The 12138-nt window shown below is 35.4% G+C and overlaps 2 protein-coding genes across 4 annotated transcripts; both read right to left on the bottom strand.

Annotated features, from left to right (window-relative positions):
* Positions 1-733: 733 nt before the first annotated feature.
* LOC140799427 (ubiquitin-conjugating enzyme E2 7-like) lies at positions 734-5027 on the bottom strand. The gene is made up of 7 exons (XM_073153771.1): positions 4819-5027; positions 4593-4695; positions 3840-3937; positions 3649-3749; positions 2117-2194; positions 1788-1899; positions 734-1249 (listed from the first exon to the last, which is right to left on the bottom strand). Exons 1-6 carry the CDS (start codon positions 4865-4867, stop codon positions 1822-1824), a joined length of 507 nt encoding a protein of 168 aa, XP_073009872.1. The 5' UTR covers positions 4868-5027; the 3' UTR covers positions 734-1249; positions 1788-1821.
* A 1039-nt stretch (positions 5028-6066) lies between these two features.
* On the bottom strand, positions 6067-10367 carry LOC140798381 (pentatricopeptide repeat-containing protein At2g03880, mitochondrial). 3 transcript variants are annotated; one of them, XM_073152186.1, is made up of 3 exons: positions 9835-10000; positions 7137-9712; positions 6067-6763 (listed from the first exon to the last, which is right to left on the bottom strand). In XM_073152186.1, the coding sequence occupies exons 1-2, from the start codon at positions 9847-9849 to the stop codon at positions 7253-7255; spliced, it is 2475 nt and encodes an 824-aa protein (XP_073008287.1). In that variant the 5' UTR covers positions 9850-10000; the 3' UTR covers positions 6067-6763; positions 7137-7252. The 3 variants fall into 3 exon arrangements, with proteins under 3 accessions (XP_073008287.1, XP_073008286.1, XP_073008285.1); XM_073152185.1 differs by having other exon boundaries at positions 7137-10367; XM_073152184.1 differs by having other exon boundaries at positions 6067-6982; positions 7137-10199.
* Positions 10368-12138: the final 1771 nt, after the last annotated feature.

Here is a 12138-nt window from a genome sequence, read left to right as displayed (position 1 = left end):
ACACCTAGAAAAATTGAGATGATTGAAAAGTGGTTCAAAATTCTAATGCTCCGAGCTGCCCAATAACGGAGAACGAAGATATGATATACATTTGCAACAAATTCTCTTAAAGAAACACTTAACGAAGATTGCATGCTTTTACTCATAAAGAAAGAGAGAAAAAAAAAACAACGAACGTCGCGTATTTAGACTCCCATGCGGGATTAATGGACATAATCAAACCACAAATGAGATCATAATAGAAACGGACTCAGTCCACAAGAAAAATTAACACCGAGAATTCCCAATACCACCAACCAAAGCATTAAATCCACTATACAAGAATACAGAGTACCACCAAAACCTCAAACATAGAGTAAACACAATATCTTATGTAAAAATCCAATATACAAAATACCATCATCATGTACAGAACCCTGTATACGTGGAATACCACCAAGTACAAAACCAAAGTTTTAAAATAACTCACATATCTAGACAGCAAATGATACACATAAACAGGACACCAATCATATGTTGTCTCTTGCACCCATTTAAGCAATATGAACAACACAGGAGCAATATCAGATTTATGCATAAGTTTCCATATAGATGATTGTGGAAGTCTGTCCATATCTAATCTTCACTAAAACAAGAAAAAAGAAAATTAATATTATTTTGGCTTATCTAACACTAATCTGAATCATGAGATCAAGAAAATTATGGAATATGAATACGACCCGACAAGCACAAGTGCCCAAAATAGTGCAGCAAGCCGAAATGTTCAGCTGCATTTCCTTTTATTCTAGTTATAATATGTCACACGTACATGAAAATAAAGGCACAGACAAACGTAATATTTTGAACAGAGTATACTGTAAGGTCCTAAAACTACAATTTCTAACACAAGTAGTTTGTTGCACAGAAAAAATGGTATGGCCAGAAAGATAATTGAGAGTCAAGGACGGTAAACATCAGTCTCATATACACGCCCACTTTTATTTTCCAGGGGCCTATGTGAACTGACAGTCTCATTGTCCCAGTAATCTCAGTTTGGAAACATAAGGATGACAGGACAAAGACGAGTTTGGTTTCATCCTGGAGGGGGGAAAAACGTAGAACTCAATTTGTGCCACCTCAAATCCCAGAACATGAAATTTTGTACCAGCCAAGAGCATATCTTCTTTTGTCGTCGGTGACATAGTAAAACTGAGTGGACAAAGACGTTGATTTGACTGGTTTATCAGAAATCAATAGTAGCTCAACATACCTGCAAAGATGCACCAAAAAAGGAAAAGAAAAATAACACCATCCTGCATCAGCTACCAGGATAAAGCCGGAAAAAAAAAGCTACTACGAGTGAATATAAGAAATAGTCTAAATTTTGGTCCATTTGTTGCTGTGTATTCGGCTGAACTAACTATTATCTACATTTTTCCGATGCTCAACGAGCGAACAATCGTATCTATACAAAATAGTTACCTTCTGACCTAAGAAAAAGAAAAGGAGAGACGATAAATAAATAATTTTATCATATATAGAAAAGATCATTTCCAAAAAGTGAAACTTATTACATGACAGAACAAGGTTCATAATAGACATTGGGAGAACAAAGGGTTGAAGAAGTGATTTGTGTCCTTTTTCTATTCACAGTTCAAGCCAATCAGAAAACCTACATCTAGATAGGCAACAGTCCAAAGCACTCTTTCTCATAGACCACCATCATGAAGATACTAGATGGCACACATACACAAGGTTACAGGAAACCATTATTAGATAACAAGCAATGATAAATATTCGGTGCACACCTGATGTCTCACAGCTCGACTTTTCAAAAAGCTTTCACAGCATTTCCTGGGATCGTCTAACAATGCGGCTGACCTTCTTCTTGAACTCATCTCTCGTCTCCCTCCATTCCTTCTGGAATATAGTTGGAATTTTTTTTAAACAATAGCTATATATCAGTCACTCCTGAATAGATCTAAAATCCAAATATTCGTTCTCACATATTTCAAACAATTTTAAAAAGATGGAATCTAGTGCATGTGATTCTCGCCATCATGGCTTGACAATTGTAAAATATAACTAACAGAAATCTAACCACAGCATATACAAATATCTAAATGGTTTCACTTACAGCAGCTTCAATGTTTGCCGGAGATTCATCATTTGGACTTGAGAGCATAGAAATAATACTTAAAACTATACTCTCAACCTACAAAATAAGAACCTCCATTAGACCATTAAAACGCAAAACTAACAATGCAATCTTTATCAGTTTTTCATTGATTTTGCTTCATTCCGACCATACTTTTATAACAGAAATATCAATCCCGTTCCAATTATCATTTTTTATTTTTCTTGACATGTTTTACATTAGATCTTTCTCATTAGAAATTTGACATACAGAACAGATTTGTAACGAAAAGAGCAAAATAAATGACGGTTTGTCTAAAGGTGTTAGTTGCTTTATGCGAGACATTAGAAATGCCAGCAACTTAGGGTGCCGTTGGGTGGGAGAGAATAGGGAGAGAAAAAAAGCAAATAGCCATAAGCAACAATAATGTCAAACAGCGGTGACTAGGGATTTTTTTGATTTACAACTAAGATTCTTTGGATATATGAGAAAACTCTTGTTAGACTTCTTAGTTATCAGTATAATTATCAGAACAGAATGGACATTGACCCAGTCAGAATTTAGGTCACTGGGTTATTAGTTCAACCAATAGTTCACCTAGCAGGATTGCTAGCTTTTTTAAAATATTTAAATAATATACAAATAGTTCTACATAATTTTAAAAATAAAATAAAATTAGTATAATTATATGTATATCCCTCAAAATAAATGTTATCTATATAGATACCCTTATTGTTACTTTCTAAATTAAGTCATTCAATAGAAAAAGATAAAAATACTATTAACTAAGAGAAATACTTAAAAACTAAAGTAAGAATATTTTTATCTTTTTACATTTAAATTATTTATAGTTTAATAGAAGTTTACTTGAAAGGATATTCATGAAAAAAATAAAGATTTAAAAATGTACATATACAAGAACTATGTATTTTGAGCAATATACATGTAAATATAAAATTTAGAGGGATATATAAGCAAATAAGTGACTTTGTAAGGGTATATATGCGCAAAAAAACCAATTTTATAACACAAAAATATTATAAACTAAATATTTTTAAAATTTTAGGACTAAAATACCATTAGGATATAGAATAAAATAATTAATCACTGGTTCAACTACTAGGTTTATCGATTTTTACCGTTTGATTGCTTTATTCGGTATAATAACAAAACCAAACTTGTTTGATAGTCAGTTCACTGGTCCGATCCGGTTCCGATAATTATGGTTATTAGAATAAAAAAGACTGAGGAAAGAAAAAAGAGTCCAAAATTATTATTTGCCTAATCATGAGTAATATACATAGTAAAGTCACAGCTTCTAATAGGACCACACTTGATCACAGTAAAATCCTAACAACAAAATAACCTCCACATAGCCATTTAGTCAAAAGAGAATAAAAAATAATCGAGCTGGACAAACAAATTACCAGAATTTTAATGTTGCTATCCTTGTATGAGCTTTATAGACAGAGACAAATGAAAGTGGCACTTAACGTAAAGATGGGTACATAGCAGTACACAGAAAGCTGTACCGTATGAACAGGTGTCCAACGCTCGCTCGCAAGTTCATAACCACTCGGATCATCACCAGGTGGATGGAGAATGGAAATGCAGACACGGCCATCAGGATAGACTAACAATAACATAACAAACAAGACACTCCATACGTTTTCATTGGTAGAGTCACAAAAGGTATCATGAAAAATAATGTTCAACAGCTAACCATTTGGATGCCACATCTGTGAGGTAAATTTAACTGTTGGTGGACTGTTAGGATAATTGTGAGGAAAGCGCATAATTGCATTAAAATAGCCACCTTCACTGCAGCAGTTGGATCCAAGCCAGAGTTAGTAAATGAACCTGTATGTCTACGGATTCTACAAGGATGAAAAGAAACAGAATTTAACTTTCTTCAGTACAAACTGTATATGTCAATAAATGTATTCACAAGAAGAAATGCCATCATAAAAGAACACAAACCATGTACATATTGCATAATCTGGATTTTATTCTTCCCTGTGAATTACTTGCTCCACCTTTCCTTTAACAATATCGTCACAACGACACTATAAATGGGTCCTTTAACTAACAAGTGCCAACTGCCACAATTCGGCAAGTTCTCATCAATTGTTCAATCATTAGCCAGAAAGAAAACGCAAGCATGCAGTCCTGCTTCTTATCTAAGGTAGTTTGCAAATAGAAAATATTTCCCTGTCTCTACTGATAACCACACAAAATCAACAAATTGGACTTAAAGGTTTCTGCGTCTCGCCCTAACCACGGAAAAGAAAACTTCTTGCAAATACCAAAAGCCTATTGTTTTCTTTCGTCGTAAAACCCAATGCAGAATCCCAGCAACAAAGCAAAGAAATTGTTCTAACACCAAGAGAAGGGATGAAACTAATCAAATCGAGCAGCAAGAACAACAAAATAATAATTGATACAATCTTGATCAGGAAAGAGGCAAACTACTCACTAAAGCGTATCGGGAGGACCAATGATCGTCACGTTCCACTCGAACACATTGCTATCATCAACCAGGCCGGCGGAGAAACCAACCACGGGATTCTTGGTGAGATCTGATCGAAATGAAGCAAGATTTACCAATTAGATACAGATATTCTTTTTTTTGTTTTTTTAAAGATACAGATATTCTTCAAGAAACAATCCCTAGACGTCAATCGAGGGAATTGGAACCGTACCTTTCAGCTGCTTCTGGAGCAGAAGAACCGCTTGGCTCGTCGTCGTCATCAGCGAAGAAGACAACGAAATCTTGCGAACGATGGATCGAGCTAAAGAGAGAGAGAGAAAGAGATGAAGAACAAACAGAGAGATCGAGAGAATTCTAATGGAAATTTCAAAGATAAGGTTGGGAATTTATTTGCTCGGGAAAGAAAGTATTGGTATTGATGATGTCGGTGTGGGAGATGATTATATTTATACCCCTTCCGCTTTGCGTAGAAAATATTTATTTGCCTTATTTCTGTTTTAGGTTTCTTGGACTATTAGAAATTTTGTATATAATAATTTTAAATTATAATTTATACTCTATATTTTTATTATTTGCAAATTAAGTCATATAATTTAGCAAATATAGTCAAAAAATACTCTACTATTAGATTAGTTAGTTAAACTTAATTAAATATCTAAGTTAAGTTAACTATACTAAAAAAATTATGAAAATATTTTCAACCAAGTCATACTATATTTTAGTCATTTTTAAAATAAAATATCTGTATTCACTAAATTATAGGGTCCAATTTATAAATAATAAAAATATAAAATATAAACCATAATTATATTATAAAATAAGGTGTTATATATAAATTTTCCTAAAATATAATGACCAAACTAAACAACCCTGAGATATTATTGGATTGTCATTATATATAGGAGAAGTCTCTTAATAAAAATTTTAGACATGCGCTCCATTTGGGAGCATTTATACTTATTATTATTTTCAAAGTAGGGAAATTGGATGCGCATTTTGTGTGTATATATATATATATATATATATTATAAACATTCTATTAAAAAAATATGCGTATGTAGTGTTAAAAATATATAAACTCATTTTTAAGAGCTAAATTTCATTATTATTAAAATTTAAGAACTTTTTAGTGAAAATACTCCCACTCTTTAATGAAATAGTTGCAGTGAGATGCAACTAGTTTCACAAATAAAAAGTTGTTCTTACTTTTGTTCAAAGTAGTTTTTCTCACCTGTTTCTTGATTTCATCTTTAACTTCATTTTGCAGAAATTTGTTCTTTTTTATTTTATTCTGAAGGCTAGTGATTTGAAACGATTTCTGGGCCTGCATATTATCATACGTAATTAGAAAGGTTGGATTAGGCCCAATTATTTAATTTTGGGCCAAGATTAGTCAAAGTTCTGGCCGAATCACATTTCTCAATGCTTCACTCCTTGCTTTTAACCAGACTCATCAACAAAGATAAGCACCATGACTGATCATTATAAAATATCATAAAGCGACATATTATCCCAAATATAACAACTAAATCAATAACATCAAGTTAATATCAGATTCCCTACATCATATGACTACGAATCCAAAATAACTATCAAGAAACTAAGAACAACGGGTGCAACTCTACCTAGATACTACGTCTCTCCATCAAAACAAGATAAAGAAAGAGCCGGCCAAGGGGAAGGCAATCAGCAACGCCATGGAGACTGGGTGCAAGACAGTGGCGCTGCTCCCCTGTGGTGCTTCCGAAGGCGGCAAGAACGGTGTTGTCGGGTTGACATCCACCGCAGGAGAAGGAGAAGAAGCAGGCGGGTTCGTCACTGACGACGGGGATGGAGATGGAGCACCCGATGGAGGTGGCGATGTCGATGGTGCAGGAGCCTGTGACGGTGCTGAGATGTTCCCCTGTGGTTGCTGCTTCGGGGAGCATGAGAACCCAGTTTGAGCGAGTAGTCCAAGCACCATTGTAGCCACAAAGAAGGACTTCAATGAGAACTCCATAATGAGAGAGAAGAAAGCGAAGGGAAAAGGAGAGAATTTGTTAGTTTTGGAGCGGGGAGGGGAGGGGTTTATATAGGAGTTAGTTAGTAGTCCACGGTCATTGGAGCTCTATTCAAAGCGATCTCTACTGTCCTCCGATAGGGATAAGATGATCATCCTACAGTTAATATCACAAAAGATTCTGTTAGAGCTGTATCAACTGAGATCTTGATTGATCCTTATCAGGTTAGATAAAATAACAGAACTAGAGAAGGAAAGATCCATAGGAAAGTGAAGTAATGATTAGCTAGTATGCAATTCGTTAAGATACGATCCAAATCTAAGGCTGGCGTCATTAGTTTGTTGATTATGATCCAGAAGAGCAGGTTACATCCACCTGTGCATTCCATATGAATGCTATGCGAAGTTAGCAGCTAAGCAGAATAGAGGTTAATCTAGAATTACATAACTAGAAAAACAAAAACAGAGGAAATTTTTAATATGAAACGAGCTTCAGAATTAATAGATAAAACAATCAAAGAATTACTGACCATGAGTGGTGTTTGTGTTGTTCCAAAAGAAAGAGCTGGAGGTGAGGGCATAGAGATCCTATTTCAATATAATGGGGCATTTTTCGCAACAATTTGATCTGTCTTTACATATATGTTCACCAAAAATCTGAACAGGAACAATCTCCGCCTTTAAAGTGGTGGAACCGATAAGGATCCCTCAGAACAATTTGACGATCGACCACCGCGCTAACCAACTTGAATACCAAATGGCAATCCCCGCAGACCCGAAGGTTCTTAAATATCCTTACTGTAGATCCTTCTGGCGTGGTCATCAGACCGTAAGCCAAGGCAAGCTTCTCGCTGTGGTTCCAAAGATTCTGTTCTTTTTGCTCTTCATCCGTATCATGCAATGCGAAGGAGGTGTCGGCAACATAACCCACTTGTTTAACCTTCAGCATGATTTCTTCCAGCTTTGCATAAATCTGTTTCGCTAGCCTGTGAGTCTTGTCCCCTGTGCCAAATGAGCTTATCTCATTCTTTAGCTTAATCCAACTGCAAGCCGGTCTCTTTTTCAGATTAATTGACTTCATATGTCTCCTCAGGTCGTTGACTTCTTCCCATCTTCCAGTGGTCGCATATAAGTTAGATAGAAGAACATAAGCTGAATCATCTGTTGGATCCAGTTCAAGAAGGCGCTTGGCAGCCTTCCTCCCAACATCCAGATTTTTGTGAGTTCTACTGGAAGACAATAAACTACGCCAAATGAGATCATTTGGAAGGATGGGCATATCTTCAATAAACTTATCTGCTTCGATAAGCCTCCCAAGACGTCCAAGGAGATCTACCATACAAACACAGTGCTCTATCCCAGGGGATATACCAAATTCAGAAGTCATAGCATTAAAATAATCAAGAGCCTTGTGTACTAGACCACCATGATTGCATGCAGAAAGAAGAGCAACAAATGTCACATAGTCAGGCTTTTGTCCAATGCAAACCATTTGTTTGAATGTATCCTCAGCTTCCTCAGAACAACCATTTCTTGCATACCCTGATATCAAAATATTCCAAGACTGCCGAGGTCGGTTTGCTGGCTCAGGTAATAGTTTCAGCATTTCATCCATGTTTCCGCACTTGCTGTACATATCCATTGCAGCATTAATCACATGAATGTCTGAATCAAATCCAAGTTTAATACTAAGACTCTGAAGCTGTTGGCCTTCCTCAAGTGATGCCAGGCTTGCGCTGGCAGCTAGGCCTCCAGAGAGGCTAAACTGATCTATCTTGTTACCATCATATCTCATTCCTATCAATAGCTTTAGAGCATCCTCTCCCTGACCATGTTGAGCTTTTGCAGCAATTATAGCATTCCATGTAACTGCAGTTTTGATAACCGTCCTATCAAAGATCGCACTACTAGATTTGAAGTCACCGCACCTTGCATACATTGTGATCAGAGAGTTATTAACGTATTCATCTGATTCAAAACCACTGGACACTATATGTGCATGGAAGGGCATTCCGTAATTCAGCAGATCATGTGAAGACAAGAAGGCGCCAAGGATATTCACCAGAGTAATGTAGTTTAACTTTATGCCAGATCCTATCATCCAAACAAATACTTGCATTGCTTTCATCAGCTCCTCATTCTCTACATGTCCTCCTATAAGGGCATTGCATGAAATCACATCAATAGTGGGCATTGTTTGAAACACCATGTCAGCTTCTTGCATGGAATTGCATTTACTGTACATGGTAATCAGTGCATTACCCAAAAACAAGTTATCATGAAGACCATTATGAATTATCAAGGCATGAACCACCCTGCCATCCTTTAGAGATTCAGGACATGAACATGCAGCCAATGCGCTAGCAAATGTCATATGATTAGCCCCTTCATTTGCTCGAAGCAGTTGACCAAGGATCTTCAAAGCAGCAATACGGTCCCCTGTCTGTGCATAGGATCCTATCATACTATTCCATGAAATTAAATCCCTTTTGGGCATGGTACAAAATAGAAATGCTGCATCATCATCCTCTCCAGACATGGAATACATATTAATAAGGGTGTTACTAACTGAAATAAAGGAATGAAGACCATCCTTGACAGCAAGAGCATGAAGTCCCATACCCCACTTCAAGTGATTGAAGGAGGCACAAACTGATATCAAGCTGGACAGAGTTGTTGCATCAGGCCTCAATTTAAAATGGCACATATCAGAAAATAACTGAAAGGACTCATGAGACATGCCCTCGCGCGAGTACAGCGATATCATTGAATTCCACGATATTGTGTCACGCAATTTCATCCGATCAAAGAGTAGCTCAGCTTCTCTGATTCTTCCCATATTACCAAATAGAGTGATGAGAGAATTCGCCACTGACACATCCGTCTCAAACCCAGAAACCACAATATGAGCCACAACCTGGAGGCTCAGCATCTCATTCCCGGGCATCCCACATGAGCTGATTGCTGCCGTAAAGGAATTTTCATTGCAAACAACACCGTCCTTTCTCATATTCCGATATGCCTGCAGGGCTTCCTCCGGATACCCATTTCCGGATAAGCTCACCATCAATGCTGTCCAAGACACGACATTCCTCTCAGGCATCTCCTGGAAAAATCGCCGAGCATCAGAGACTAACCCGCGACTACCATACAAATGCAAAAGCGCAGTACCAACATATACATTACTCATCAACCCAACTTTTAACACAAAAGCATGGATCTCAATACCTTGCACACCAACATCTGTCCAACGGTTACATGCAGTCACAAGGCTCGCGAGCACGAAACCGTTGGGCTCAACGCCTTCTTCTCTCATCTCCCTGAACAATTCAGTCGCTTGGGTAAAGCGACCAGCTCGAACACAGCCAGATATTGCCGTGTTCCACGACGCATCGTTTCTCTGAGGCAATTGGTCGAACACCGAGAGTGCGCCATCCGCATTGCCGAATCTAAAGTACATGCTGACCAGGGTGTTGTAGTGGAAGGGGCTGAGGGGGAGGGAATGCCTGAGAGCGAGGCCATGGACTGCTCTTCCGACGATTGGCTTCGAAATCTCCGAGAAGCCCTTTTGAGGGAAGAAGGAGATGTCGGGGTTCGGGTGGTCGGCGAGGATGGGGAGGGGGCCATTTGCGGCGGCATCTGCAGGTGCGCATGAGATAGCGGAGAGGTTTCGGGCCGTGGCGAAGGTAGAGTTGAGGTGGACTTGTGCTATCTTCTTGCACAACTTAGCCAGTTCGCCGATCGTAGAGTAGGTTCGCTGAACCCTTTGTATTCAAACGATTCGACTATTTTACCTTTTCTTTTCTAGGATTATAACCAAGCTTGCTTTAATTTTGAGGGGATCCTTACGATGATGTGTTAGCGCGTATTATCTCAACACTATCATGCTATCACATTCTTAGTTAATGGTAATTATGGAATTTTAGTTAAGCTTTTATAAATTTATAAGTTTTTCATGTAATACATTATATTCACCAATCGCATTATAAAAAAAAATTTTGTGAAAAAAATTTGCCATTATATTTTTTTACCTTATTTATTTTACCTTTTACATTTTAGAAATATAAATATTTAAAAAAAAGATAATATGAAAAACAAAATGGTCGATTTAAAACTTATTTTCAATTTTCTTTGCAGATAAGAGGATTTTTTATTTTTTCTTTCTAAGTTTGCTCTTATTATTTATTATCTTTTTACACTAAGGGGATACTATAATACAAAGAGAAGTGGTCATGTACTCTTCTTTTTCTTCTTCTCTTGTTGCTTTTTCTTTTACTTCTGTTTTTCTTCGCTTCTTTGTCTTATCTTATATCTCTCAATTTATTTATTTTCTATACAAGTCTTTCTAATCGCTATTTAAATAATAAAATAAAAGACTAATCGAAAAAACTTTAAAATTTGTAGACTAATAAAATTCATAAATTAACTATATATCTAATTAGAAATGGTAAAATAAATGTATGTCTCTTTTTTTAGGTACTCATAGCACCAGTATACTCTTTTTTTGTTTTAAAAATGATTGTAGTATTTAATTCTTTTAGCTCCATCAATTGGAAAAATGTTGCGTATACTTAAGAAATTGTTAAATTAAAAATATTGCTCATAATTATTAGAAAAGTATTAGTAATTATGAAATGTCTCTAAAAATTTAAATAGAGTAGCATCTTACTTCTCTTCACCCTCCTTATTTTTATGACTTTAATTCACAGTTTATTTACAAAATTCGTAGTTAATTTATAAAATTATTTACTCTATTCTTTTTTCTACTTATTCTTATATATTTCACACATCCATCACTTTATTTTCTTTGTACTTGTACATAATTATTTCCTATGGAAAAAGACAAAGAAGCTTAGTAAATATAATTCTAAATATTGTAAATTAATTGTAAAATTTTAAAGTTACCACAAAATTCTTAAATTAACTATACAAAATTATATCATAAAATAAATATTTCTATCTTTACCTATTGCACTAATGTTCTCTCGCTTTGGAATACTGATTATACCATTTAATTATTTTAGCACTTTCAATTGGGAAAAGAATATCATTTATACTTAAGAATTTTGTTAGATAAATGAAAGTAATTATAACTAGATACCACAACTTATTTGCAATATAGATTAATTTTTTTCAATAAAAATTGACAAATTTTAATTAAGTATACCAACTGCAACTTAGATGTATGAACATCTATAAATAAATTGAAGCTTCTCTAACAAAACTTTAATTCATATTTCATGTATCATTGGAATAACTAAAAAAAAGAAGAAAAAAAAATAGAAGAAGAACAAGTAGCAGCAGTAGAATAAAAATTATTTCTCTCTCTTACAGTGTCTTATTAGAGACACTAAATAGTAGAAGGGCAAATTTGAAAGTTTAAAAAAAAAGGCGTAAGTAATAAAAATAAAAATAAAAATCAAATGTGTTTTTATGCAAATTTTCCATAAGAATTTGGAAGGTAAATTAGAAATTTCTGGTTATAAGTATTACTTCGTCTTTTTTCCCCTAAAAAAATATTACTTAAAAAAA

This window comes from Typha latifolia, chromosome 12 (genome assembly GCF_019914945.1).
Source record: "Typha latifolia isolate L0001 chromosome 12, TyphaL0001v2, whole genome shotgun sequence".
NCBI classification, from domain to species: domain Eukaryota; kingdom Viridiplantae; phylum Streptophyta; class Magnoliopsida; order Poales; family Typhaceae; genus Typha; species Typha latifolia.
Note: the sequence above shows the minus strand (reverse complement) of the source record. Positions and strands in the feature narration are given on the sequence as shown.

Bases quoted from the DNA above. Each gene is read 5' to 3' on its own strand.
- LOC140799427 (XM_073153771.1), bottom strand. From the start codon at position 4,867: ATGACGACGACGAGCCAAGCGGTTCTTCTGCTCCAGAAGCAGCTGAAA. The intron at 4,696-4,818 runs GTACGGTTCCAA...CATTTCGATCAG, and splicing joins GCTCCAGAAGCAGCTGAAAG to ATCTCACCAAGAATCCCGTG. The intron at 1,900-2,116 runs GTAAGTGAAACC...ACTATATTCCAG, and splicing joins CGGCAAACATTGAAGCTGCT to AAGGAATGGAGGGAGACGAG.
- LOC140798381 (XM_073152185.1), bottom strand. From the start codon at position 10,066: ATGTACTTTAGATTCGGCAATGCGGATGGCGCACTCTCGGTGTTCGAC.